General features: G+C 44.0%; 1 protein-coding gene and 1 long non-coding RNA gene across 7 annotated transcripts in view; both read left to right on the top strand.

Annotated features, from left to right (window-relative positions):
* The window catches only part of LOC134291450 (uncharacterized), a 383,602-nt gene that overhangs the window by 184,111 nt on the left and 172,140 nt on the right, over positions 1-27,351 (top strand). The gene's annotated exons all lie outside the window — the stretch shown is intronic.
* The window catches only part of LOC109411498 (myogenesis-regulating glycosidase), a 62,557-nt gene that overhangs the window by 34,774 nt on the left and 432 nt on the right, over positions 1-27,351 (top strand). For all 6 annotated transcript variants that reach the window (XM_062859200.1, XM_029873714.2, XM_062859199.1 and 3 more), the window contains 3 exons: positions 19,454-20,330; positions 20,401-20,965; positions 27,173-27,329. In XM_062859200.1, coding sequence (XP_062715184.1) covers positions 19,454-20,330; positions 20,401-20,965; positions 27,173-27,329 — 1,599 coding nt within the window. The remainder of the gene's footprint in view (positions 1-19,453; positions 20,331-20,400; positions 20,966-27,172; positions 27,330-27,351) is intronic.

Genomic DNA, 27,351 nt, shown 5'->3' with positions numbered 1-27,351 from the left:
TGACGTTATTTTATCCTTATTGATAGACTCAATCTGAGTTCTATGGTTAATACCAATTTGGAGCTTGGCATTAACAATCCCCACAGATTTTTTTCCCGCCAAAACCAAAGCCACGTGCATCTCTAATGAGTGCATACATCGTCGCGGTAGATTTCCTTACGCTACACGCATCATTTACGGGAAAATTTGTTTACGCTCGTAAATTAAGTTGCTATATTACATCCTCCCCCATCATCATCACCATCATCATGACATTGCGACTTGAGTTGAGAACACTCCTGGTTAACCTCAAAACCTTACTCGGAATGCGCGTGCCAGTTCAGAAACGATGGGGCCGCCACTTCTCTGATGTGGTGCGATGGGATGGGATGTAAGTAAGCAACTGGCGAATATAATTATTAATATTTCTGTTTACCAACAGCTTGGATGGAACGATGGAACTGCAGTTCAAAGATTTTCGCAATGTGCGCCACGGCGTGTGTATGGGAAAGGTTTATAACAAAAAAATAGGCATCGTAAAATTTTTCGCTATTCAAAAATAGAGGCTTTCAGCTTTCATTTGCACGGTCCCTCAAAAAAATCCACCGAGGGATCTCGAACAACTTTTTCAGAATACTGTTTTTCCCCATACAAAATGAACGGTTCCAAATTAATCCCTATTTCTACTTAACAAACATACCCAATTTTTGTATGAAAAAGTTCCCCCGATGGAATATTTCGATGTTGGGCTTGAATGAAAGCTAGAAGCGTCAACTTTCACGTAACGTAAAAATTAGCGATGCCTATTTTTTTGTAATAAATTTCTTCTACCAGACACACCGTGTGCGCGAGACGATGTATTACTCTCAGTAAAGCAGAGATAAACCGACACAATTTTCGTAATACCCATTCAAAAAGAGAGACATTTTTGGATATGTAGTACACTGCTGTGTTCAGCAAGTTTTTCAATGTTACTTTTCGACGATTTTGACTTTTGACGTAGGACTACGTCTCTCTTTTCTATACCGGGTGTCATTCTAAATTTTCAGAAATCGGCCGCGTTACGTTTGAAGTGGAGATTTTGAGCGTTAATAACTCAGCCATTTTTCGATGAATTTTCAAAATTTTGGTTCCAATCGATTGGAAATCTTTACACCAATTATGTCCAATATTAACATTTGCTGATTTTCAATAACAAACTATTGAAAAATTGGGAAAAGTGAACCCATGTTTATTCCAGCCAATCACGATCGAACACATTTTGGATGCTCCCGTCGAATATAAAAGCTACTGCTTCTTCGCATCTTCCCTCATTTGTCTTTGTCGTCTCGAGGTGAACGCATCGAACGAGAGCTGCCCACTTTCTTCGTTTGCGTTTTCGTCATTCTTCTTCGACGGCCGTGTCGGCTCGGTGGCGGTGGTTTTCGGCAAGGGTGCTGTTGCACATTCACCTTCTAACCGTCTAACGCGGCAGACCAAGGAAGTGTTTGAACATCAGATTGATCGACGGTGGTGACAGAGGCAGCAGTAAAATCCGGAATCGCACCCACGGCAGCAAGCGGCGGGCCAATTTTCGACGGCTTCCAGCAAACAGCACGGAGAAATCCACCACGCATTGCGTGGCATGATGAATTGATTTCAATTTCTTCCTAAAACCGTCAATAATTTAAACGGTTCTTTTCAGGACCATCGAAAATGCTTCCTAGAGAGTTAATGGGATAAATTTCCTCCATCGACCGAAAAAGTGTAGTGAAAACCAATAGTGAAAGATTGAATTCTTGGTGGTGGTTCAGCAACAGTGAAGGCGATCACTAATCTCATCCACGGCAGCAAGCGGCGGGCCAATTTTCGACGGCGTTCAGCATTCAACACGGGGAAATCTAACACGCATTGCGTGGCATGATAAATTCATGTCAATTTTGTGTCTGAAATCGTCCAATATTCAAACGGTTCTTTTCAGGACCATAGAAAATTATTCCTCAAGAGTTGTGAATCAGATAATTATTTCATTCCATCGCTCGGTAAAAGTGTGGTGCAACCGAAAAGTGAAAAATTGTATGCTTGGTGGCCCCGCAACAATAATGATGCCGGCCACTAATGATTCCACCAGGAATTTAGCAACGCTTTATCCTATCCAGAGCATTTTTCGTGAAACATTGTTTAATTTTTCGAATTAAAGTTATCTAAATCTTCCAATATTTTGGTTACTTAATTCGTTATATGAAAATTTTCTCATTTCTCGGTTGATTAACCGTTTCAAGCGTCTGGTGCATGCGGGGCGGGACATGCAAACGAAATAAACTGGAAAGCCTGTCGAATGGGAGGAGCTTCATCTGCCAATCTAGGGACATAAAAGCTGTTCCCCCTGATTTCTTTCGTCATTTTCGTTGGATCAGTCAGGCAGGGTGGATGTCACCTCCACAGCTGAGCAGTCTCACATCAACCCAGCCGCAACTCTCGGCTATCGTGCGGATAGCACCAGGACAATCTCATCCATGACAGAAAGCGGCGTACCAGTTTTCGGTGGCATCCTGTATTTAGCAAGGAGAAAACCAACACGCATTGCGTGACATGATGTTTTCATGCCATTTCGTTCCTAAAATCGTCAAATAATCAAACGGTCCTTTTCAGGACCACCGAAAATAATTTCTCAAGAGTTGTAAATCAGATAATTTCATTCCATCAATCGAGAAAAGTGTGGTTCAATCGAAAAATGAAAAATTGAATTCCGGCCACAAATCGTTCCACCCATAATTTAGCATCGCATTGTCCTATCAGAAACATTTTTCGTGAAACATTGGGGAGCATCCAGAAATTACGTCACATTTAAAGGGAGGGGGTCAGCAAAGTGTGACGACCCATACAAAAATTTCAGAGGTCCCATACAAAACGTGTGAAATAGTAATGAGGAGGGGTTGAAAATGACAAACTTTTGTGTGCCGTAATTTAAGGACGATCCCTTGTTTAATTCTAGCATTTTTGGAATTAAAATGATCTAAATCTTTTTATATTTTGGTTACTTTATTTGAAATGAAAATTTCTCTTATTTCTTGGTTGAAAATCGTTTGAAGCGTCCGGAGCATGCGGGGCGGGTCATGCAATAAACTGGAAAGCCAGCCGAATGGGAGGAGCTTCATCTGCTAATCTAGGGGCATAAAAGGTGTTCCCTCTGATTTCTTTCGTCATTTTCATTGGATCAGTCAGGGAGGGTGGAGGTGGATATCACCTCCACGGCTGCTCAGCAGCACGTCAACTGCGACGAGTGGTAGCACCAGGAATCTCATCCACTGATCACGGCTGCGGTGGGCCCGGCAATGGAAGTTACCTCCGGAGCTGGGTAGCTGCGCACCAACCCAGCGACGACTCTCGACTATCTATCTGATAGAACCAGGAATCTCATGCACGGCAGTAGGCGGCGGCAGTGTTCGATGGCTTCCCGCATTCAGTGCGGATAATTTTCAATTGTCTTTCTAAAATCAACCGTTATTTGAAGGGACCTTTTCAGGACCAGAGAAAATTATTCTTTAAGAGTTATGAATCGAATAATTTTCGGATATATTCCATCGATCGGTGAAAGTGTAGTACATTCGAAAAGCGAATGGTTGAATGGTTGAATGCTTTGTCGGTCAGCAACAGCAAAATCGATCACTAATCTTTCTACACGAAATTTAGCAACGCATCATCTTATTCGAACAATTGTACCTGGAATATTGTTTCATTCTAATATTTATAGAATTAAAATGATCTTAACTATTCAATACCTCTATTAGTTTATCCGTTCGATTAGAAATTGTCTCAAAGAACGGTTGATTAGTCGTTTGAAGCGTCTGACACAATGTGGGCGGGTCATGCAAACGGAATTAACTGGAACGCTCGCCGAATGGGAGGAGCTCCATCTGCTAATCTAGGGGCATAACCGCTATTTCCTCTGTTATGTTTCGTCATTTTCCTTGGATCAGTCAAGGAGAAGGGAGATGCCACCTCTCAGCTAGGCAGCTGCACACAAACTCAGCGATGACTCTCGGCTATCGTGGTGGCAGCACCAGGAATCTCATCCACGACAGCAAACGGCCGCATTCATACATGCAATAATTGTCTTGCCAAAATCTTCCGTTTTATAAACGGTCTTTTCCAGGATCAGCGAAAATGAATCCTCAAGAGTTATGATTCGGATAATCAAAAGCGACAGACTGAAAGCTTGGTAGGTCAGCAATAGTGAAGTCGTCCACTAATATGTTCTTCCTGGATGAAAACAACATTATTGTGGAAAAAGAGTTTCACGTTAAACTTTAGTTGAAAAGATCTATCTAACGCCGTTCAATTATCTAATAATTTTATCCGCTCGATGAAAATTCTCTCGTAGAACAGTAGTTTGACAATTTCTCTTCAAAACGAAATAACTCCTGAACTAGTCAACATCTTTCCAAGTAACCGAACCAGCTGAATAACAGCTTCTTGAGCTAAAGTAAGCTTAAGAGTGATTTGTTTTACTCTTATACAGCAAAAATGTTTGTTGGGTTATAAATGCGTTCAGCGAAAGCGATCACACAACAACTTTACTCAACACATCAGCCCACCATTTGTATTATCATAACAACAAACATTGTATTATGGAATTATAAAAGTCGGAATCTCGTTCCAGCCTTTGTCCTACGTCAACATTGCGGTTATGTCTCAGACATTACCCACTCCTAGTTTTGGACTCACTGGCATGCTTCCGGTTCACCAAATGCTCAAGCAACATTGACCCCTTTGAACACACTGCGTGTGCACTGAGTTCTGTTTTTTCTGCGTGCGCGCAGAAATTGCGCACTGGGATTATGACTTGCGGGCTCTCATTGCTCTCACGCAGCACTCTAATCACCCGCACTAAAACTCTGCGTGAGAGAAATTATTTACATTTCATTGTGCGATTTTTCTCTTTCTCTTTTTCTAGGTAAATGAAACTGAGAAGTTCAGTGAAAGATGAGCGTAAATGGGCACAATTTCTGCGTGACATGCCATCCCTGGTAAGTAGTAATAAGTGAGCAGTCATGAGTGAGAAGTGAGGAGTCAACAATGACAAGTGCGAAGTGAATCATAAGGAATGAGCAGTGAAGTATTGAAGGATGAGAAGTGAGGAATAAATAGTGCGTAATGAAGAGTGAGCAGTGAATAGCGAGGGATTCAGAGTGAGTGAAAAGTAATCAGTATGAGTGAACATTGAAAAGTGGATAGTGAGGAGAGTGATTCAGTAAGGAGTGATAAGTGATAAGTTAGGAGTGACCAGTGAGTGAAGAGCCCGTTCCAAAAACATCCGCCCATGATACATGGGTTTTCATGGGTTTGGGTTTACAAAACCCAGAAGCCACCATTTTGGATTTCAAAGTGGCGTCGGACGTCGATTTTCGACATCTATTCGTTGAGCCCCTTTCAAAAATAACCATGTTGCTGGATCTATAGATTCACAAAAAACCGCAAGTCGCCATTCTAGCACAACATGTGAAAAGGGCCTAAGTGCTTTTTGTAAACAAACATATTTCGGTCGCTGTAGGGCCTAACATATTGCTCTTGTGCGTGGGTGCATGCAGTTAGGCCTACAGCGACCGAAACATGTTTGTTTCTAAAAATCACTTAGGCCCTTTTCACATGTTATGATAGCATTTTGGATTTAAAAATTCTAAGAAATGCCAAGAATATTTTACAAAAACTGGAACCCATCATCTTGGATTTTAAAAAAGCTTCCGCCATCATACCCGCTCCGAAAATACCCATATTGAGTTTCCAAGAATTTACAAAAAATCGGAAGACGCCTTCTTAGATTTCAAAATGGCGTCCGTCGGGCATCGATTTTCAACATCTGTTTGAATAGACCGTTCCGACAATACCCATATTGCGTTAGTTTCCATGGAATATCAAAAACTAGGAGCCGTCTTCAAAAATCCCAACAATTCTTCATGAATTTAAAAAAAAAATATTAGGGAATGCAAAGAATCTCTGAGTGGATTACAAAAATTCTTTGGAAATGCCAAGAATCTCTGGGTTAATTCATGGCATACTCAGCGAATCCTGAGATTATCCGTGGAATTCAACATGGAACAACTGGGTTACGTACAAAAGGTTGAAACACAAAAGGCTGAAAGTACAAAAGGCTGAAAATATCAAAAGACTGAAATCACAAAAGGAATGATAATTCTTCTGATAATTCGACGCCGTCAATTAGAAAACAGCTGTCCTTATGATCATCATATCAAGTCCATGGTATGCTTTTTTGATCAGCCACATGATTATGGCAATTTTTCCCAAAAGAATAGCCTACTCTACTAATAATATACTGCCGGGAAACGCATATTAGTCTCATCTTTGCTGGATTTTCTATGCAAATGGGACAGATATGCGATACACGGCAGTATAAGAGCCTACTCTACTAATAATAAGAGAAAATCTCTGATGTCTAGTCTAGTCTACACATACACAGCCATTTATTGAAAGAATCCTGGAAAATGATAGAATCAACTAATTCTACCATTTTTCTTGTCATTATTAATGTTTGCAGTACATTGGAAATGCATTACAAGCATTAAAGCGGCCAGGCCTACTGTGCAGCGTTATTGTTTTTACAATAAAGCCATTAAGTGGGGACATCTCGTACCAACCACTCAGCTTTTGAGAAAGCAAAATAAGTGAAAATCGATGGGGGTGACGATGCTTAGAAGGTTAATGTCACCCCTTGGTCCTTCGCTTCCTGGGATGGAACACAGGTATTTGGTCCGTGTCCTGGCCCTAATGCCTAGGCTTAAGCGCCTTTACTCGCTCTCTGAAATGAAACAAACTGGGTGCGAGGGAAACGTTGCGTAACTAAAAATTAGTTTTCAAAGTTTATAAATGCCCCTTTGAGGAAAAAAAAGGAAAATGTAGTTTGAAACGGTCTCACCGATTTATCTGGAAACTGTTGTTCCTCGGTGTTAAGGAGAACGTCATTACAGCGCAGTTAGGCTTGCTCCTCGTCTCACCACCGTCGCGTACGCAGTCAGTCAGCATTGGAACACAAATCAGCACCGCGCCCGTCCAAACACAAATTCTCACACGATGATAAATATCCCAATTTTGAAGTAGTTTCACTTTAATCACAACTCTCCCGGACAACCCACGCAGAAAAACACGAACTTTTCAAAACTTTCACTTGTGGCACCGGAACTGCAATCACAGTATCTACGCAAACACGACTCGTAAACCTCGCCGGACGGCGTGTAGCACCACCAGCCGTTTCACAATTCGGAAGGACAATTCCAAACAACGCGGAACCGAGAAAAACGCAACAGACGATTCGAAAACACCAGAGAAAATCTCTGATGTTGTTTGAAACTATAATGGCAACATAACTCGGTCACCAGTCACATTTTGTGTAAATGTGTGACCCATATAGCTAAAATAGTAAGGGCACAGGAATTCAGGAAGAGCATGCTGAGGGCGACCGGTTCCATTCCCGGTCAGTCCAGGATCATTTCTGGATGAAAATTTTCTTGGCTTTGTTGGGTATATAGTGTCTTTCTGTCCGCCACATATAATGCAAAATAGTCATTGGCAAAGGAAGCTTTCAGTTAATAACTGTGGAAGTGGTCCTAGAGCAGTCTGACAAGTGGCAAACATAGAATTATCTGACAAGAGGACCTCGTTCTTGTTGAGACGTTATGCCAAGAAGGAGAGGATTTGTATTTGCTCTTGACTAACCCTAAACTTATAACTTATTCCATGCGTTTATGTACTTTCCGCCTTTTTTTTCTTTTCAGCCTTTTCTGATTTCAGCCTTATGTTGTGATCCTATAGATTCAGCCTTTCGTATTCAACCTTTTGTGCATTCAGCCTTTTGTAATTCATCCGTATGATATCATGTCGTACAGCTTATGCCTAAAAAATCGACATGGGAGAACACAATCTACATAGCAAGGGACAGCCGAGAAATACCCGAAAATCGCTAGATTTGTCGGTATTACAGTCCAACCAGCAGTTTTCTAATTTTTCTATACTTCAATTAAATACCAATTGTATTTAACACTATCCTGGAGAGTTACCTTCGTTTTTTTATAGCACTTGTCCAGAAAAGAAAACAAAGTTATATCTTATATGGTAGAAATCTACTTCGTCATATACGCTAATTCCCATCCTATCAGACGGGAAATAGCCAATAATTACAGATATTCTAACTAACATTTGTCAGTGCCTCATTAGATAGAAGCAAAAGGATGTAGACTGTCGATAACCAACCTCTTTAGCATTAGATATCGAAAAATTACACTAAATTTCTCGTTTCAATTTCACTCCACTTGCGAGTTGATTTTTTATCTTGTTTTGCGTACGACGAAGACAAACGCGCCAAAGTAGCAGCTAGCCGAATTGTTCTGCATCACCGTTAAGCTTTCACTTCGGCAGATTTACTTATTGAAGCAACCGGCAATGGGGTTTTTAAATTTTGAAAAATGTATTGATTTTTTGAATTTATACAAAAGAGTACCTTTTTCTGAGCCACTATGATTTTTTTTTTCAGATTTTTAGAACTTTGTTTTGGTACCTAAAATTAAGTTCAAAGAGATTTTTTGAAATCACCTTTTGACAGCTGGGCAACTGCTTGACAGCTCCGCCCAGTACAAAATACGACGAGGGGTGATCCGACAAATCACTCCCACACAAACTTCAAATTTTAAAATAGGTTCCCGGGCACCAAAATTCATGAAAATTTGGATTTCGGGTCAGTTTGGCATGCAGATTCAGAATATGGAATTATCTCAACACCACTAAAGAAGCCAATTTACACCCCACAAAAGCTCTGTGGCACTTCAAAGTTGAATTTCACTGTTGCAGAATGTAGTAAAAGCTGTACAATTAATTAAATAAATCACTTTTTTTCCTGTCGGAAAACTGTAAACGGAAAGTTGTCTTCGTCTAGGGACGATGCAAGCAAATGTGTGCGTATGTTTTCTGCATACGAAACATCGTATTTCACGTAAATAGAATTCAAGGGACAATTAATCTATCTTATTATTATTTTATTAGGAAATTGCAGTTCTGAATGTCATGACCACGTTCAGTTGCTGGTCGCTTGTCTGTGATCCTAAACCGCTCGCTATGTTACATAGCCAAAACGGAAACCATGTTTGTTGGCGATTAATGTCCTACTAGGAAACTAATAAATCTCCAATAACTATCCCTTTGATATTTGGCAGCAAATTCTGTTCGTCCGGCAGATATTTACCACTCTGCGCCTTCGACAGTTGTCCACTGGCAACAAATGCCTTTCTGTGGCGTTCCGCATCGTACGGACGGAGAGTCATAAAAATGAAAGTACGAACATTAATAGAAAGTAGGTGCTTAAGTTCAAACAGGCTCTGTTACCAATTAAGAACAAAACTAGCAAATTTTATGAACACCATTGCAAAAAGTTTCATCAATTTTGATTCGAAAACTGTTCTTTGAAAAAAAATATGTCATGTTTTCATGAATATGTCATGAAATAGGTGTCCCACCCTACTACTTATTGATAGATCGATCATATTTCTCGCGCCATTAAACACGAAGTGTGTTACACTTTCACATCTATTGATTTACCAGAGGATGTGTTTTACTAGCTGTTTTGATGTTTGGATCGTCTGTCATCGTTTGGATCATCGCTTTCGTCACCTCCTCTAATCCAATGCGAAAGTTCGAACGTTAAATAGGCATCTTGGTGTTTGCGCACTTGTTGAATCGTATAATTTCAAAGTAATGACCATTTGCTCGGGTCATTAAATTTTGGGAGAAATATTTTGAACGAAGATATGTTCAACGACAGATGTGGGCCGATGGATGATTATTGATTAATGAGATTCGTCTGTACGTTTTTGACGTTGACAAAGTAGCAAAAAAAACATATGTGAAAGATGCTCATATTAGTGAGCATCAAATGAACCTGAAGGTATGTGTCTTTCTCTTCCTGAACCTGATTATGTTGTCTATAGAAACCCTTTTTAAGTATATCTTTCCATAATACAGGAAACGCTAATTACTCTTGCGAAAATATTTCTCAATTGTTTTCGTCCATGATTTTTTACAGGTCTGTGCGGTCATTACTGTCATATGCCACGTTGAAGTCGATGAACAGGTGATGCGTTGGGACCTGGTATTCACGGCATTTCTGGAGGATTTGCCGTACGGTGAAGATCTGGTGTGTTGTCGACCAGCTGTCGATGAAGCCGACTTAATAACTTCCCACGAACTCATTCGTTTTAGGTGACGAACGACGGAAAATGATCTGGGATAGCAATAACACTTTGAAGGCAGCATTCAAAATGGTGATCGCTCTCAAGATCTCACATTCCAAATGGTCGCCTTTCTTGTGAATGGGACAGATTACCTATTCCTTCCAGTTCTCCGGTAGCTGTCCTGACTAACAACCGAGACAGGTGGCCACCTTTTCTGGGCACATCTTGATGAGCTCAGCTGCGATACTATCCTTTCCAGCTGCTTTGTTAGTTTCGAGCTGGTAAATGGCTTCCTTCACTTCCCTCAGCGTGAGAGTTAGCTCATTTCCGTCCTCTGCTGCATTGGCGTAGTCGTTCCCTTCGTTGTCGTGGTCTCCCGTGCCTACGTCCTCCACACCATTCAGGTGCTCGTCGAAGTGATGCTTCCACCTTTCGATCACCTCACGTCCGTCCATCAAGAGGCCTCCGTTCTGCATAGTTAGGCTCGCGGCACGAATCCGTTGAGCTTCTCGTAGAACTACCGTGTTTCATGGGAACGGCACAGCAGTTCCATTTTCTCGCACTCCATTTCTTCCAGGCGGCGCTTTTTCCTCCGAAAGAGGCGGGTCTGCTGCTTCCATTTCTGTTTGTAACGTTCTACATTCTTGTGGGTTCCTTGCTGCAGCATTACAGCTCGTGTCCTTCCGAAATCGCTCTGCACTCCTCCTCGAACCATTCGTTTTGTCGACTCCTTTCCACGTATCCGATGGTGCACTTGGCTGCGTCGTTGATGGCTGCTTTAACTGTTCTCCAGCAGTACTCTAGAGGGGCCACATCGAGCTCGCCCTCGTCTGGTAACGCTGTCTCGACATTCTGCGCGTATGCTGAGGCGACATTCGGTTGCTTCCGTCGCTCAAGGTTGTACCGTGCCGGTCGCCAATACCGTACATTGTTGATGACGGCAAGCTTTGGGCGAAGTTTGACCATCACCAGATACTGGTCGGAGTCAATGTTGACGCCATGATAAGTCCTGACATCGATAATGTCGGAGAGGTGCCGTTCGTCAATCAGAACCTGGTCGATTTGCGATTCCGTCTGTTGTGATGATCTCCAGGTGTAACGATAAGGGAGGCTGTGCTGAAAAAAGGTGCTACGTATGGCCATGTTTTTGGAGGCGGCGGAGTCAATGAGTCGTAGGCCGTTTTCGTTCGTCAGCTGGTGCGCGCTGAACTTTCCATTCGTCGAGCTGAATTCCTCCTTCTGGCCTACCTGAGCGTTTAAGTCCCCTATGATGATCTTGACGCCGTGGCGTTTTGGTGTCGTAGTCAAAGTGAGGGCTGTGCACGTTTATTATGCTGAAGTTGAAGAATCGGCCCTTGATCCTCAACCTGTACATTCTTTCGTCCATCGGCCACCAATCATTAATTACTATAAGTCCCACCACAATAGGAACACTACACCAATCGTGCTGCCAATTGGAAGATTGTACTGACATCAACATTTGGTGGCTCCAGAGAGGAGCTAATGACACCAATACTACCTTCAGTGCTCTTTCCATTTGACGGTCACTTATGATTTATTGATAGCAATATTCCCGAGCAGGAACGAATAACTGATGCATAGCTACTGCATACCAAAGTCAGGTATCATACCGAGACAATGTATTGGTCGGTTACTCAAAGGTCTTGAAAATAACTTACTTTGGTATTTCGTAGGTACTGATAAAATACCTCAACGAGTTATTGGTTTGGTGTTGAGGACTGCTTGAGGTATTATTCAATTATGGAAAAATCTTTATTTTTATGGAAAAATTACCGATTATTATTTAGGTATTTCAATACCTGATGTCATTTTTCACGTATTATGTGCAGAATATACACCAGTTATTATTTTAGGTATTTTACCTCTTATGCATGGCTTCTTAATACCTTATTCAGATTGTAGGTATTCGGTTTTCCATACTTGAGTTTCTTGTTTTCAGCGGTTTTCTCCTCCTCGGGTTACTACACACGACGAGCACTAACGCAATTTCATAACATACATATTTCTAGATTGAATTTGAATAAGAGCGAAAGTAACATGAGAGAGTTCTCTTCATCGACTCTCTCTTCTTCAAATTAAAGTGACGAGATGCAAGTATTGTTGAACTTTTTATCACAAATCGCTAGATTGCGATGCAATCTAGCGTCGAAGTGTAAAAAAGTTCGATTGAATTTGCATCTTGTCGCTTTAATTTGCAGAAGAGAGAGTCGAAGAAGAAAACTCTCTCATGTTACTTTCGCCCTTATTATTTAAACTCAATCTAGATTTGGCACGGTAAAGGCTGGGTATGCTGCGCAATTCAGATCCCATTGTGATCCACTAGCCTCTGCCCAGCAACTCCTATCCCTACCTCCACGCGGTACCGGCCGGAAACTATGAGCAACCTTAGGGAAGATCGGGTAACCAACCCCGGTGGGAACTTTGGTCGTAGGCTGACAGGGAAGGGGGGGGGGTTTGCTTCGGCAAACCTGAGCGTCTGTTCTCCAGGAGGAGCGGCTCACAACAGCGTCTGATCCCCAGGTTAGGGGCGGCTGATCTACGTCCGAGTGCCAGGGAAGGACTCTAAGCTCAACTGTGCACTATGGTCCTCCGGAAAGTAGGGGGTTGGTGTCAGGCCCTACGAGCCAGCCGTAAAAAACCATTGTAACGGAAAATCAGCAACAGGATAATACGAACCGAGACCAACGGCAACGACCCCAGCGAACAAAAAGGACTTGCGATTGGAAACTCGGTACGTGGAACTGCCGATCTCTCAACTTCATTGGGAGCACCCGCATACTCGCCGATCTACTGAAGGACCGCGGGTTCGGCATCGTAGCGCTGCAGGAGGTGTGTTGGACAGGATCCATGGTGCGAACGTTTAGAGGTAATCATACCATCTACCAGAGCTGCGGCAACACACGCGAGCTAGGAACAGCTTTCATCGTGATGGGTGATATGCAGAGGCGCGTGATCGGTTGGTGGCCGATCGACGAAAGAATGTGCAGGTTGAGGATCAAGGGCCGATTCTGCAACTTCAGCATAATAAACGTGCACAGCCCACACTCCGGAAGTACTGATGATAACAAGGACGCATTTTACGCGCAGCTCGAACGCGAGTACAATCGCTGCCCAAGCCACGACGTCAAGATCATCATAGGAGATTTGAACGCGCAGGTAGGCCAGGAGGAGGAATTCAGACCGACGATTGGTAAGTTCAGTGCCCACCAGCAAACGAACGAAAACGGCCTACGACTCATTGATTTCGCCGCCTCCAAAAATATGGCCATACGTAGTACCTTTTTCCAACACAGCCTCCCTTATCGTTACACCTGGAGATCGCCACAGCAGACAGAATCTCAAATCGACCACGTTCTGATTGACGGACGGCACTTCTCCGACATTATCGACGTCAGGACCTATCGTGGCGCCAACATCGACTCCGACCACTATCTGGTGATGGTCAAACTGCGCCCAAAACTCTCCGTCATCAACAATGCACGGTACCGGCGACCGCCACGGTACAACCTAGAGCGACTGAAGCAACCGAATGTCGCCTCAGCATACGCGCAGAATCTCGAAGCCGCGTTGCCAGACGAGGGCGAGCTCGATGAGGCCCCTCTAGAGGACTGCTGGAGTACAGTGAAAGCAGCCATCAACAACGCAGCCGAGAGCACCATCAGGTAAGGTGGAACGGAATCGACGGAACGAATGGTTCGACGAAGAGTGCAGAACGGTTTTGGAGAAGAACGCAGCGAGGGCGGTAATGCTGCAGCAAGGGACTCGACAGAACGTGGAACGTTACAAACAGAAGCGGAAACAGCAGACCCGCCTCTTTCGGGAGAAAAAGCGCCGCCTGGAAGAAGCGGAGTGTGAAGAAATGGAACTGCTGTGCCGTTCCCAGGAAACACGGAAGTTCTATCAGAAGCTCAACGCATCCCGCAACGGCTTCGTGCCGCGAGCCGAAATATGCAGGGATAAAGACGGAGGCCTCTTGACGAACGGACGTGAGGTGATCGAAAGGTGGAAGCAGCACTTCGATCAGCACCTGAACGGCGTGGAGAACGTAGGCACGGGAGCCCACGGCAACGGAAGGAACGACGACGCCAGTGCAGCGGAGGACGGAAATGAACCAACTCCCACGCTGAGGGAAGTTAAGGATGCCATTCACCAGCTCAAAACCAACAAAGCAGCTGGTAAGGATGGTATCGCAGCTGAACTCATCAAGATGGGCCCAGAAAAGTTGGCCACCTGTCTGCATCGGCTGATAGTCAGGATCTGGGAAACCGAACAGCTACCGGAGGAGTGGAAGGAAGGGGTAATCTGCCCCATTCACAAGAAAGGCGACCATTTGGAATGTGAGAACTTCAGGGCGATCACTATTTTGAATGCTGCCTACAAAGTGCTATCCCAGATCATCTTCCGTCGTCTGTCACCTAAAACAAATGAGTTCGTGGGAAGTTATCAAGCCGGCTTCATCGACGGCCGGTCGACAACGGACCAGATCTTTACCGTACGGCAAATCCTCCAGAAATGCCGTGAATACCAGGTCCCAACGCACCACCTGTTCATCGACTTCAAAGCGGCATACGATAGTATCGACCGCGCAGAGCTATGGAGAATCATGGACGAAAACGGCTTTCCTGGGAAGCTGACTAGACTGATTAAAGCAACGATGGACGGTGTGCAAAACTGCGTAAGGGTTTCGGGTGAACTATCTAGTTCATTCGTATCTCGCCGGGGACTGCGACAAGATGACGGACTCTCATGTCTACTTTTCAACATCGCGCTGGAAGGTGTGATGCGACGAGCCGGGTTCAACAGCCGGGGAAAGATTTTCACAAAATCCGGTCAATTTGTGTGCTTTGCGGACGACATGGACATCATCGCTAGAACATTTGGAACGGTGGCAGAACCCGCCTGAAACGCGAAGCAGCAAAGGTCGGACTGGTGGTGAATGCCTCAAAAACAAAGTACATGCTGGTAGGCGGAACCGAAAACGACCGGATCTGTCTGGGTAGTAATGTTACGATAAACGGGGATACTTTCGAGGTGGTGGAGGAATTCGTCTACCTCGGATCCTTACTGACGGCTGACAACAACGTGAGCCGAGAAATTCGGAGGCGCATCATCAGCGGAAGTCGGGCCTACTACGGGCTCCAGAAGAAACTGCGGTCGAAAAAGATTCACCGCCGCACCAAATGCACCATGTACAAAACGCTAATAGAGATAAGTGACATTTCAACACACGAACACTAACGCAAATTTTTCCTCACACAAAAGTGCACGCCGATTGAAAGGCTATTCAGATTGCATATGCAAATATTACACAATCGAATTGGGTAAAACGGGTAAATAATGATAAAACTAACGTCCGGGGCAAGAGTGCAAATATTTTCCTCGCAGTTTCACAACTACATCTACAAAAAGGCACGCATACATTTGAACGTGATTGCCTCTATAAGACCGGTGATCCTCTACGGGCACGAGACATGGACCATGCTCGAGGAGGACCTGCAAGCACTCGGAGTTTTCGAGCGACGCGTGCTAAGAACGATCTTCGGCGGTGTGCAGGAGAACGGTGTGTGGCGGAGAAGGATGAACCACGAGCTCGCTGCACTTTACGGCGAACCCAGCATCCAGAAGGTGGCCAAAGCTGGAAGGATACGTTGGGCAGGACATGTTGCAAGAATGCCGGACAACAACCCTGCAAAGCTGGTGTTTGCAACGGATCCGGTTGGCACAAGAAGGCGTGGAGCGCAGAGAGCACGATGGGCGGACCAGGTGGAGCGTGACTTGACGAGCTTTGGGCGCGACCGAGGATGGAGAGCGGCAGCCACAAATCGAGTATTGTGGCGTACTATTGTTGATTATGTCTTATCTTAATGATGTTGAACAAATAAATGTATGTATGTAGATTTGACCAACCTTCGCAAGCATTGGGCAAATCTGGCTGAGACATCGATTTTTGTAAATCGATTCGAATCGGACCAGCAGAATCGATTCACCGATTTAATCGAATGCTTTGAATCGATGTTTTCACATCGATTCGACGTTATAAGAAATACAAAACTATGAGAGAAACTCTCCCAGAATCTTTAAAGAGACTCGTCCAGAATTCTGAAAGAAGTTCCTTTAGAATTATGAGATTTTTTTAAGAATGTTGAAAATGATCACACCAGAATCCTGAGCGACATTATCTTGGTAGGATCTCTCTCTCTCTCTCTTCTTGGCGTAACGTCCTCATTGGGACAAAGCCTGCTTCTCAGCTTAGTGTTCTATGAGCACTTCTACAGTTATTAACTGAGAGCTTCCTCTGCCAATGACCATTCCCTAGTAGCACACAAGTTCTATACAAGTTTATGCAACTCCTATATGACTGAATTTGGTCATATAAGAGTTGCATAGACCTATGTAGAACATGTGTGCTACTCGGGTTTTGCATGCGTATATCGTGTGGCAGGCACGAAGATACTCTATGCCCAAGGAAGTCAAGGAAATTTCCTTTACGAAAAGATCCTGGACCGACCGGGAATCGAACCCGTCACCCTCAGCATGGTCATGCTGAATACCCGTGCGTTTACCGCCTCGGCTATATGGGCCATATCTTGGTAGGATCTTGGTAGGAATTATCTCTGTATTCCATTGAGGAATTTTCTAGAATCCTGAGAGAGAGATTACTCCACATCTATGAGATAGATTGTCTCTGAGTCCCGAGAGGAATTATCCCAGAATCCTGTGATAGATTGTCTCAGAATCCTAAGAGAAGTTCTCCCTTGGCATTTTCCCAAAATGTTCCAGAATCCTAAGAGGGGTTATCCCCAAATCCTGAATACGATTATCCTAGAATCCTACGATGAATTCTCCCAGAATCCTGAGAGTAATTCCAAGCGCGGTTCTTCCACATTATTGAGATAAATTTATGTAGAATACTGAGAGAGATTCTCACAAAAAAATTTTCGGAGTTCTAAAATGAATTCTTCAGGAAACCTAAAAGAATTGATCCAGAATCCTGAAAAGCGTAGCTTAGAACTCTGAGAAGGGTTACTCCAGAAACCTGAGATATACTTGAAGATAGGATGCCCCCAGAATCCTGAGAAGAATTCCTCCAGAATCCTTTGAGTATTCTCCCCGAATTCCCCTAAAATGAGTGGAATCTCTTAGAATGCTGAGAATAATTCTGCCAGAATCCCGAAAGGTATTCCGCAGAATTCTACGAGTGATTTCCTCAGAAACATGAAAAAGATCATAAGAGGGGTTCTTCCAGATTCTTGAGAGAAATATATCTATTAAACTAAGCGGGTTATTTTCCGAAAATCTGAGGATTCTTCCTGGAAGGGATTACGAAATCTTCTAGAATAAACTTCCCCAGCATCCTGCGAAGGATTCCCTGGAATTCTAAAAGGTATTCCCACATAAACAGAAAAATTACCGCAGATTCCTGAAAGACATTCCCCCAGAATCTTTGAAAGGACTCCCCTGAACTTCTGAAACGGGTTGTCCCAGAACTCTAAAAGTGATTCCTCTAGAATACTTTAAATAATTACAACAGAACCACAAGAGAGAATCTTCCCATAATCTTGTCAGGGATTTTCCCTGATTACTAAGAGGGATTCTCCCAGAATCCTGAAAGGGATTTTTGCGAGCAACTGCTCCAGAATACAGAAAACAGAATTCTACTGAGATTCTCATAGAAAGCTGAGAAGGATTTCTTTCGAACCCTAAGAGGAATCACAAAATCTATGCGAGGGATTCTACATAATCCAAATTTCTCTAGAAAATTCTACCCACAATGTCGTGAGAGATTCTTCAATAATTAATAATTCTGAAAGAAAGTGCCCTAGAATCTTGAAAAATATAGCCCCAGAATTCCAAGGATTTCTCCAGAATCATGGTCTCAGAATCCTGGCGGGAATTTCTCCAGAAAGCCGAATTTTCAGAGAATCTTGAGAAGGATCTTACGCAGAATCCTGTGTGGCATTCCCCCAGAATCCTAAGAAATATTCCCCCAGAATTCTAAGAGAAATTTCGCCACAATTCTGAGAATGCTGAGTATGATTCTCCAAAAAGTCTGAGAGGAGTTCTGAGAATGCTGAGAAAGATTTCCTCAGAATTCTAAGTGGGATCCCAAGTGAGGATTTTCCAGAATCCTTAGAAGAATCAACCCAGATCATCCAGAAATTTCTTAGAATCCTGAAATGGATTTCACCCTTGGTAGGGAACCCTGGTGGGGAAAACCCCAAAATCCTGAAATGAATCCAGAGATTCCGTAAAATTCTGATAGGTATTCCTTTATAATACTGCTGAGTAAAATTCCTTCAGTATTTTTATAGGATCGTTCAAAATGCTGACAATTATCACACCATCATCCTGAGAGACCTTATCCCAGAAAAGAGAGAAAAACTCTTCTAGTAGGAATTTTCCCTGAATTCTATTAAGGATTTCCCTAGAATCCCGGGAGAGATTACTCTAGTTTTCTGAGATGGATTCTCTCAGAATTTAAGAGGAAATCTTTCAGAATCCAGAGGAATTTCCTCAGATTCCCGAGATGGGTTCTCCCTGAATCCTGTGATGGATTGCCACACCCTGAGAGAAATTTTCCTGCAGTATTGAAAGACATCCCATTAGATTGATTCATGAATCCGATTGTCCCAGAACTCTGAGAGGGACCCTAAGAAGGGATCTTCCACATTATTAAGGGAAATTCAACTAGAATCCTGAGAGGGATTCTAAAAAAATGGAATCCAGAGATGGACTGATCTAGAATCCTGAGAAGGATGCGCTAGAACCCTGAAAGGGACTTTCTCGACCATTAAAAGGATTACTCCAGAATCCTGAGAAAGATTCACTTAGACTCCTGGGAGGGGTTGCCCAAGAAACCTGAGATATACAGGTATACCTTGATTTAGTGGACCCTAGATTATATGAACTTCGATTTTATGTACATTTTACCTCGATTTTAGGTATTTTTTTTTATGGTAAAATTCTACAAAACATCGATGTTGCGAACATCGATTCAAATTTTCCCAATGCTTCATACTTTATTGAATTATATTTTTCATACCTGAGCACCACTCTGTTCTGCGTATACCTAGTTTTTCTTTATTTGATATTTTTACTGTTGGTTCTGATTTTTTTACGTTCTTGAAATTATTCTTCGATTTTTTATGGAAAAATTACCGAAACCGAAAAATATATAAAATCGCTTTCTACCTTATCTAATCAAGCATTTCTCTTAACATCTCCGTTTCTTTCTACAGATGGCACCACAATCCAACGCGTCACCCTTGATCACGACTTCACCGATGATTCCGAAATTGAATCTATCCCCCGTGGGCTCCTTCTGGAGGGCAACGCGCAACGACTGGAAATCAAAGACATCGAAGACACGGCCGAATTTTCGATGATCAGCATTTCCCGAACTCTCCGTCGGGGTCAAATCATATCCGATATTGTTCACACCGATGAACAACCGCAAGGTGGCCGTCCACTTCAGTGGTACGGAGGACCCGAACAGATGGATCAGTTCTACCCGGTGCAACGGTTGCGCTTCGAAGACTATGCCTACATCCCGAAGGAGTTGCATAGTTCAGCGATCGTAGAGCGGTATTGGGTCAACTCCGCGGGAGTGTTTTTCTACGTGGAGAAAGAGGTTCCGCTGTTCATCGATCAGGACGAAGAAACGTTACGACTGACGGCGAAAAAGGAACTTCCCTACTATACGTATGATGACACGTTCGTTTTCAACTACCGGATCGGGGTGGCGAAGAATGTGAAGGAAGCCCACTTGAAAGCTGTTGATAAAGTCCTCAACAAACCGGTAGACATTCCCGACGCACGCATGGTTCGGCATCCGATTTGGTCGACCTGGGTACGCTACAAGAAGCCGATCAGCCAGCAAACAGTGCTGGACTATGCGAAGGAAATCAACGATTACGGTTTCAAGAACGCCCAGCTGGACATCGACGACTACTGGGAGAACTGCTACGGGTCGTTGATCTTCAATCCCATAACGTTTCCGAATGTGACCGAGCTGACGGAACAGCTGAAGGAAATGGGATTCCGTGTGACGCTGTGGGTTCACCCGTTCATCAACAAGAACTGCCAACCGTGGTACACGGAAGCGATGACCAAAGGGTACTGTATAGTGATTTTTAGGTTCATTCTAGCTCTGATATATAGACGTTAACGAACTTCCGTTTTCCAGGTTCTTGGTGAAGTCTCACAACGAAAGCATCGGTTACAACACCAAATGGTGGAACAGCGACGAAAATGAAGCGTCCTACATCAACTTCATCAACCCGGCAGCAGTGGATTGGTTCCGGCAGAGGCTCGCAGAGCTACGGGATCAAGGAATCGACAGTTTCAAGTTCGACGCTGGTGAAACGAGTTGGGCGCCAGCGGATCCCGATGTGGAAGGTCCGAAAGCGCTGCTGCCGGCCAGTATGACCACCAGTTTCGTACGGATGTGTGCCGAGTTTGGGCCGATGATCGAGGTCCGCACCGGATGGGCTACGCAGGATCTGCCGGTGTTTGTAAGGATGCTTGACTTCGATACCCGTTGGGGCAAGAACAACGGGTTGCAGTCGTTGATTCCGACGTTGCTACAGATGAACTTGAACGGATATCCGTTCGTGTTGCCCGACATGATCGGTGGGAATATGTATGGTAATGATATTCTGACAAAGGAGCTGTTCATCCGGTGGCTGCAGGCGAACACGTTCATGCCGAGTATGCAGTTTTCCAAGGCTCCGTGGGATATCGACTTGGAGGTAGGTATTTTTGACATGTCAAGAGTATTTCAACACTTTCATTTTTCACGTGCATTACACCAGCGTGATACAGCTTACGTGAAATTTGTGGAGGTTATATGCTCGGAATGCATCTCCGACGTACTGCAAGCATTGTTTAATGACATGGGAGGGGAAAGCTGCTCAACAGACACCCGAACGGGAAGGTCCGGGTAGTGTGGAACTAAGGCCGTCTTCTACAACAAAAGTAAAAGCCAGAACTGCTCTCTCCTCAGCCCACTAAACAATATTGCTATGGTAGCCAAACCCTTCGTCTTTCCGGGACCACCAAGAAGGCATTGGTTCAGAGAGGGGCTAGTGCACATCGCACTCTCAAGGTTAGCTGCGTATCCTGCAGCAACGAACATCGATGACTCGCATTGGAGAGTCCATCACGATAGCATGCTGGCGCTCAGCCAGTTTCCCGAGTGGTCCTCACCACTCCCTTTGTCCTCGGAAGGCGGGCAGGGTCAACCCCACGCCCGCGCCCGACTGTTTTACAGGCTTCAAGAACTTATACCTACGTGCAACCAAAACTGGATTGATGAAGGCAAGGGTACCCGAGCAGGGAATGAGAACTAATTGAAAACAAATTGAGTTATTTAGATATCACGAATTTTGATAACAAAGTGAGTTTTCATTTTGTATGACTTAAGTGTTAACATAACAAAAATGATAACAAAATAATGTACTGGAATATCTAATTGAAATCAGAATGAGTTCTCATTGATAACAAATTGATATCTAATTTTGTTATCTACATTTTACGACTTGATAGCATACGCAGTTCTCAGGGAGTTATCAAATCTTAAGGGTAATAACTAAAAATTAATAACAAATTTAGTATTCATTTTGATATTTTATTAGGCATTAATTTACATGAATAAGTGAAAATGTAAATTAGATTTTATTTTAAATTTAGAAGAATCTCGTGATTGAAAACTTGTTTTGTTTGATACGATATTATCAGAATATGGCACCTATTAATGGCGTAGTATTATCGATTGTAACATTAACATTTCATCAACAGTCATTTCTAACTTGGAGCCTAAACGAAAAAAAGTTGTATGGAAATCGGATATGATACAGTGACGATTCGCTCGTTGGGTCACGACTGCACCCCGATTACCGAATCGTGTTCGTTCGTTGGGGCAAATGACAACTGATCAAAATGCTCTAGACACATGCAAGTGACGAGAAATACGTCACGAAACACTCACATACTTGCACAAACGTTCTGCATATAGGAGCTGCGATGCAACGGCGGTCAGACGTCAAACTCGTTTGGAAATCGATTTTGACATTGACAGTGCTTTTTAGTTGGGTTTTGCCCCAACCAGTGAACATTCAACTATCGAGACAGCCCATCTAACGAGCCGCCAACGAACGAATCGGGACTGTATCCTCATACATATGCAGCATAACTATACCATTATTCAACTAAAAGATTAATGATGGACATTGAAGTGACAAAGAAAAGTAAATTTGGAGTCAAAGGACAACTGCCCTTAACCTTCCGTAACTCGCGCGGTTGACTACCTGCGAGATTTTTTCAACGTGTTGTACAAAATACAACAGCGCGATCGCTCGAGGGTTAATATTTTTGTATAGGTAATTATATTTCAGCTTTTCCTTCTGATTATATGCACTGCAGCAAAACAAATGTGGGAGATGTTCACGACATCCCAGAGCCACAGGCATCGGGACTCAAATTGAATGACATCAAGCAACGAATTGAATCGCATTCGACCTCTCAGCTTTTTCCCTCGTTACCCGGGGAAAATGATGACATTGAAAAAATAAGACATCCGATAGGAAAAATATTTTACTACAATAATTCTATCGAGTATGACATAATGTCGTTTGGCATAGTCTTTTGACATAATGGCCAAATGGCATAATCTGACATAATAGTCGATTGGTAAAATGGCCGTTTGGCATAACAATAAGTGAAATGGCATTCATCATTTTCATGTATGATGAATATCTGTGTTATTTTCAAAACTTCAAACATAACGAGATTCATCATTTTGGTACGGAGCTACAATGAATCCTTTTTCGCGCGAGAATACTTTATAAAGGTAAAATATGTGACCTTCAACAGTAGAATGACCGTGAATTACTTCGGTTGGCCATATCTAACTTCATTTGCCTTTAATATAGAATTTAAAAATTTAAAAATATTTGGCAATATGTTTAGATTGAAATAACTGATATCTGGGAACTTTTGTATTCTGGGTAGTTTTGTTCTCTTCGTCATGGAAGGCTTTTTGAAACCTGTTGAATTCAAAGTTGGCCTCAAATCTTTCCCAACCAAGCTATACAACCAAGTTTCAGGCAACTTGGCCGATGAATACCCCCTCATAATGAAGAGAACAAACCTGTCGATAATATCCAGTCACCCTAAAAAGACTTACTAAAGTTCAAGCCAATTTAAATCAATAGCATGACCATTAGCCAGAATCAGCAAATTATAAATTTTGTGTCAATATGTAAGTAAAATACTCTGGTAGATTCAACAAATATTTTGTGAATATAATTAATATTAATAAAGCATATTATACCTTTTTTGGATTTTTGAAATCAAATCTTGTTATCATTGAGTTTTTGAAATGATAACAAAATGATAGCTCTATTTGATATTAAATAAAAACAATTCGGAAAGAAAACTTACTTTGATTTCATTTTGTTATCAATAACAAAATGAGTTATCAATTTGTTATAGGTTTGTTCTCATTCCCTGCTCGGGTATCAGGCCCTATCAGCTGCACCAGAAGGTTACTGACAGTAGGGTCTCTACCTGCCCCGACCCTTATCAGGGACCCCTTTCCAACCGCGGGCTCGGATCCAACCCAGTAAACTGTCGCCACGACAGTAACGCTACCAGGACTTTCTCTCCGCGGCCACTTAATCGCTGTAAGGGTTGAATTCGATCGCAGAGCACCGGTATGACCTACGAAGCCGACTCCAAATCGCTGGACCACCTCTTGTACCGCATCTGAACTAGCCATTATCCGAGTTCATGTGCCACCTGCTCTGTAGTAGAGATGGGTAACTCACTCGCAAATCGACTCAAAGAATCGATTCGCGAAAACGAGTGAGCGAGCCATGACTCTTTTCAAAAGAGTTACGATTCGCTGACGTTCATTACGATTGCGAAAAGAGTTAGTATGACTGCGCACCTGAAGATGATTTGACGCTGAACATTGCAATTTTAGAAATTAATATTGTTTTCATACTTGTATTACGTGGCCGGCTCGCACCAGCGATTCGATTCTTCTGTGAAATTAACGAAAACCTGCGAGTCCAGCATTTCACTACGTTATGCTCAGACATTTGTGCAGATCGTTAATATCCTTACCATGCAAGTGAATTTTCTCGAAAAATAGTTGATTGACATCAAAAATCGACATTTTCTTCAAAGCCCGGAAATGAGTTACTGAATCGATTAAAAGAGCCGACTCTTTTTTGAGAGTGAATCGAGAGCGATTCACTCTCAAAATTGAATCAGTTTTCCCATCTCTACTCTGTAGCTCCAAGACGATGAGCAACGGCATTCCAGCCAAAGTCATCCCTACATATCCTCTGGACAAGATTATCCGGAGTTGTGTCCTTCCCGCATTTGGCAAGCATGCGGTCACGCATTGTGCGAAAACGCGAGCACACGAACAAAACGTGTTCCGCCGTTCCCTCTAAACCAGCACAAACCGGACATTCGGGAGAACTCGTATGACCGAAACGATCGGAAGCAACCATATGGCCTGAAAGGACCTGAGCCAGGTGGAATGTTACTTCCTCATGGCGTCTGTTAATCAAACTATCTACCCTCGGGATCAACCCATGGGTCCACCTTCCTCTGGTTGAACTTCCCACGCGCGCTGCCATTTGGCCATACAGGCCATCCTGACAGTCCTGCGTATGTCTTTTGTGCCGTGCTGTGAGATCACTTCCGACCCACCTCTATGTCGTAAACTAGTACTCGATTCTGGAAGTAACTTGTTGAGGATGACCTTTTCGAACACCTTCCCCGTCGTGTCGCCGGGTCTCCGGGTTGTTTCTCCGCCTTCGGCATAGAACCAGACTCTGCCGCTTACGGCGGACCACCTCTCTAAATACCCCTTTTTCGAAGTATGATGTCTTTCACCTACAGAGGCTTGACCTTGATCTAGCCGCTTCTTTCACATCGAACCGCCAGGTGATCGCTGTGAGTGTAGCCATCGTCTACTCTTCAGTTCGAACTACTGGTTAGGCCAGGACTACAAATAGTAACGTCAAGAAACGACTCCGCACCGTTTCGACTACAGCTCGACATCCAGCATGGCCAGTGTCTCTGGCACTTACCACCCGCCTTCGCCCTGTTCGCACGGTTGTCATACAGTCCAGCATCTGCGTGAACTGCTCGATCGGCCACCGCGAAGGGGCATAACAGCTACAGAAGAACACCCCGTTTACTTTGGCGACCACGAAGTCCTCATAGATAGTAGACGCCAACTCCTGGACAAGGTATTTACCCGTTGTCTATATAACCTAGACCCATCCGTGACGCTATTTCCGTTGCCGGCGGGTACTCGGTATGGTTCCGCTATGTTGGCGATAGCCATCTTCCACTCGAAAAATGCCTGTCAAAGCAGTTACTGAGCTGCGTCACAGTGATTCAGGTTCAGATGCGTTACCTACACTGTGATTTGTTCATTGCGGCTTTCTTGAAGGCCGGGCACCTTGGACCACCCGTTGGATGCCTGTTGTTCACAGATTTCCCGGTACAGATCATACAAATGGGGTGCCTTATGGCCTGCGGCGTCGCATCTCCTACACAGTTTGCTCCTGTCAAGGCCTTTGCATCTCCTACACAGTTTGCTCCTGTCAAGGCCTTTGCAGTCCCATGACTTGTGTCCTGGTTCCAGACACCCGAAACAAACCTCCAATGGCTCGTGGAACGTCAGATGACATACGCACCAGCCTACCTTAATCCGCCCTACTTTAACGGACTTTTTGAGTCCGCCACAGGTAGCTGAGTCAAAGCTACCGATGTCCTTGCCGATCCCTTCCGTAGCCTAACGGCTGCGGCGGCCATCTGCACCTCGCACTGTTGCCGCAGTGCCGTGACGAGCTCTTCCACTTCGATGACCTCGTCTAGGTTTTTCACCTTTAGAGTCGCCTCTTATGTGAGATCCCTCACCTTTACCCCTTCGCCAAGGACCTCTTCCCCCAACCTTTTGTAGACGGCGCCTTTGCCCTGCTTATAGCGCTTCAGCGCCAGGATCATCTCGCCCGTACGTGTACGTCTAATACTGCGCAAGTCGGCTCCCAGATACACGTGCTTGGCGTCGCTTCGCATCGCCTTCAACACGTCCGAGCCATTCTCGCGCTTTGGTTTGACGTCCCTAGCTTCCTCGACCTGCGGCTTTATCTTCTTCATCCGCTCGACCTTCGTCCAGGGGGGTCCTCCCCTTGGTTCACCCTACTCTGTGATTGCTGAGGGCCTAACAACGATCGCAACCCCTTATTCCCATCCTTCCAGGACGGGTCAGCCTTTTCAGGCCCACCCTCCCAGCTTTCCCGGACACCTGGCTGGGGTAGGACTTGCCGGCATTACTGTCGACCTTTCGGTTTCGTATTCTTCTGGCCTTGCGGCCTTTTGCCAGACAACTCCTCACCTGACGGCTGCCTCACCCGCTTCTGTGAGTGCTTATCACGAGCAGTCGCATCCACAACACCTTTTGGACTTACTGCGAAACCGAAGGCCTCCATCTGGGTAGACTTCGTAACCTTTACTTTAACACGTTCCGCCGCTGCTTTAGTCTTCACGAGTCTCACGTGATCCTGCTTGGTATCGTTCATCGACTTACGAAGTCGCAACAGGTTCGTTTCAGGTCCTTACTGATGACGTAGGTATTTCGTGTACGATAAGCCGATGATTTTGCCAAGCTGCTGCTCAGCCACCTCGATTGCGGGCTGTCCAGTGGAAGCATGAGGTAGGCACGTGTGAGGACCAGAGCTATGTTGGACACTCCAGGTTGTTTGCTCACCATTTTGCAGCCCAGAATATTACGATAAATGCCCTTGTTTAGCTTGTTCTAGACGACTTAAAACCGAGAGCTTAACTTGAGAAATGTGCTCGAAAACTTAGAAACAAACCAAATCCATAGTCGTTTTCAAAACTTTTCCATATTATTTCTTACATCTTAGACAGTAGCAATTGCGAAGCGGTTCACCTTACTTCACGAGGAATTCTCGGACTACATCCTACAACGAATGCGCCTCACAGTTGCCGAAGGGATTCCCGTTAATCCTCCCATCTGGTGGCTCGATCCGGAGGATGAAGAAGCTCTGAAGTGCGACGACGGTATACAGCATTCGGTGGATCA

This window comes from Aedes albopictus, chromosome 3, assembly GCF_035046485.1.
Source record: "Aedes albopictus strain Foshan chromosome 3, AalbF5, whole genome shotgun sequence".
Taxonomy (NCBI): Eukaryota; Metazoa; Arthropoda; class Insecta; order Diptera; family Culicidae; genus Aedes; species Aedes albopictus.
The sequence above is the reverse complement of the archived record's forward strand: the minus strand, read 5'-3'. Positions and strand labels throughout refer to the sequence as shown.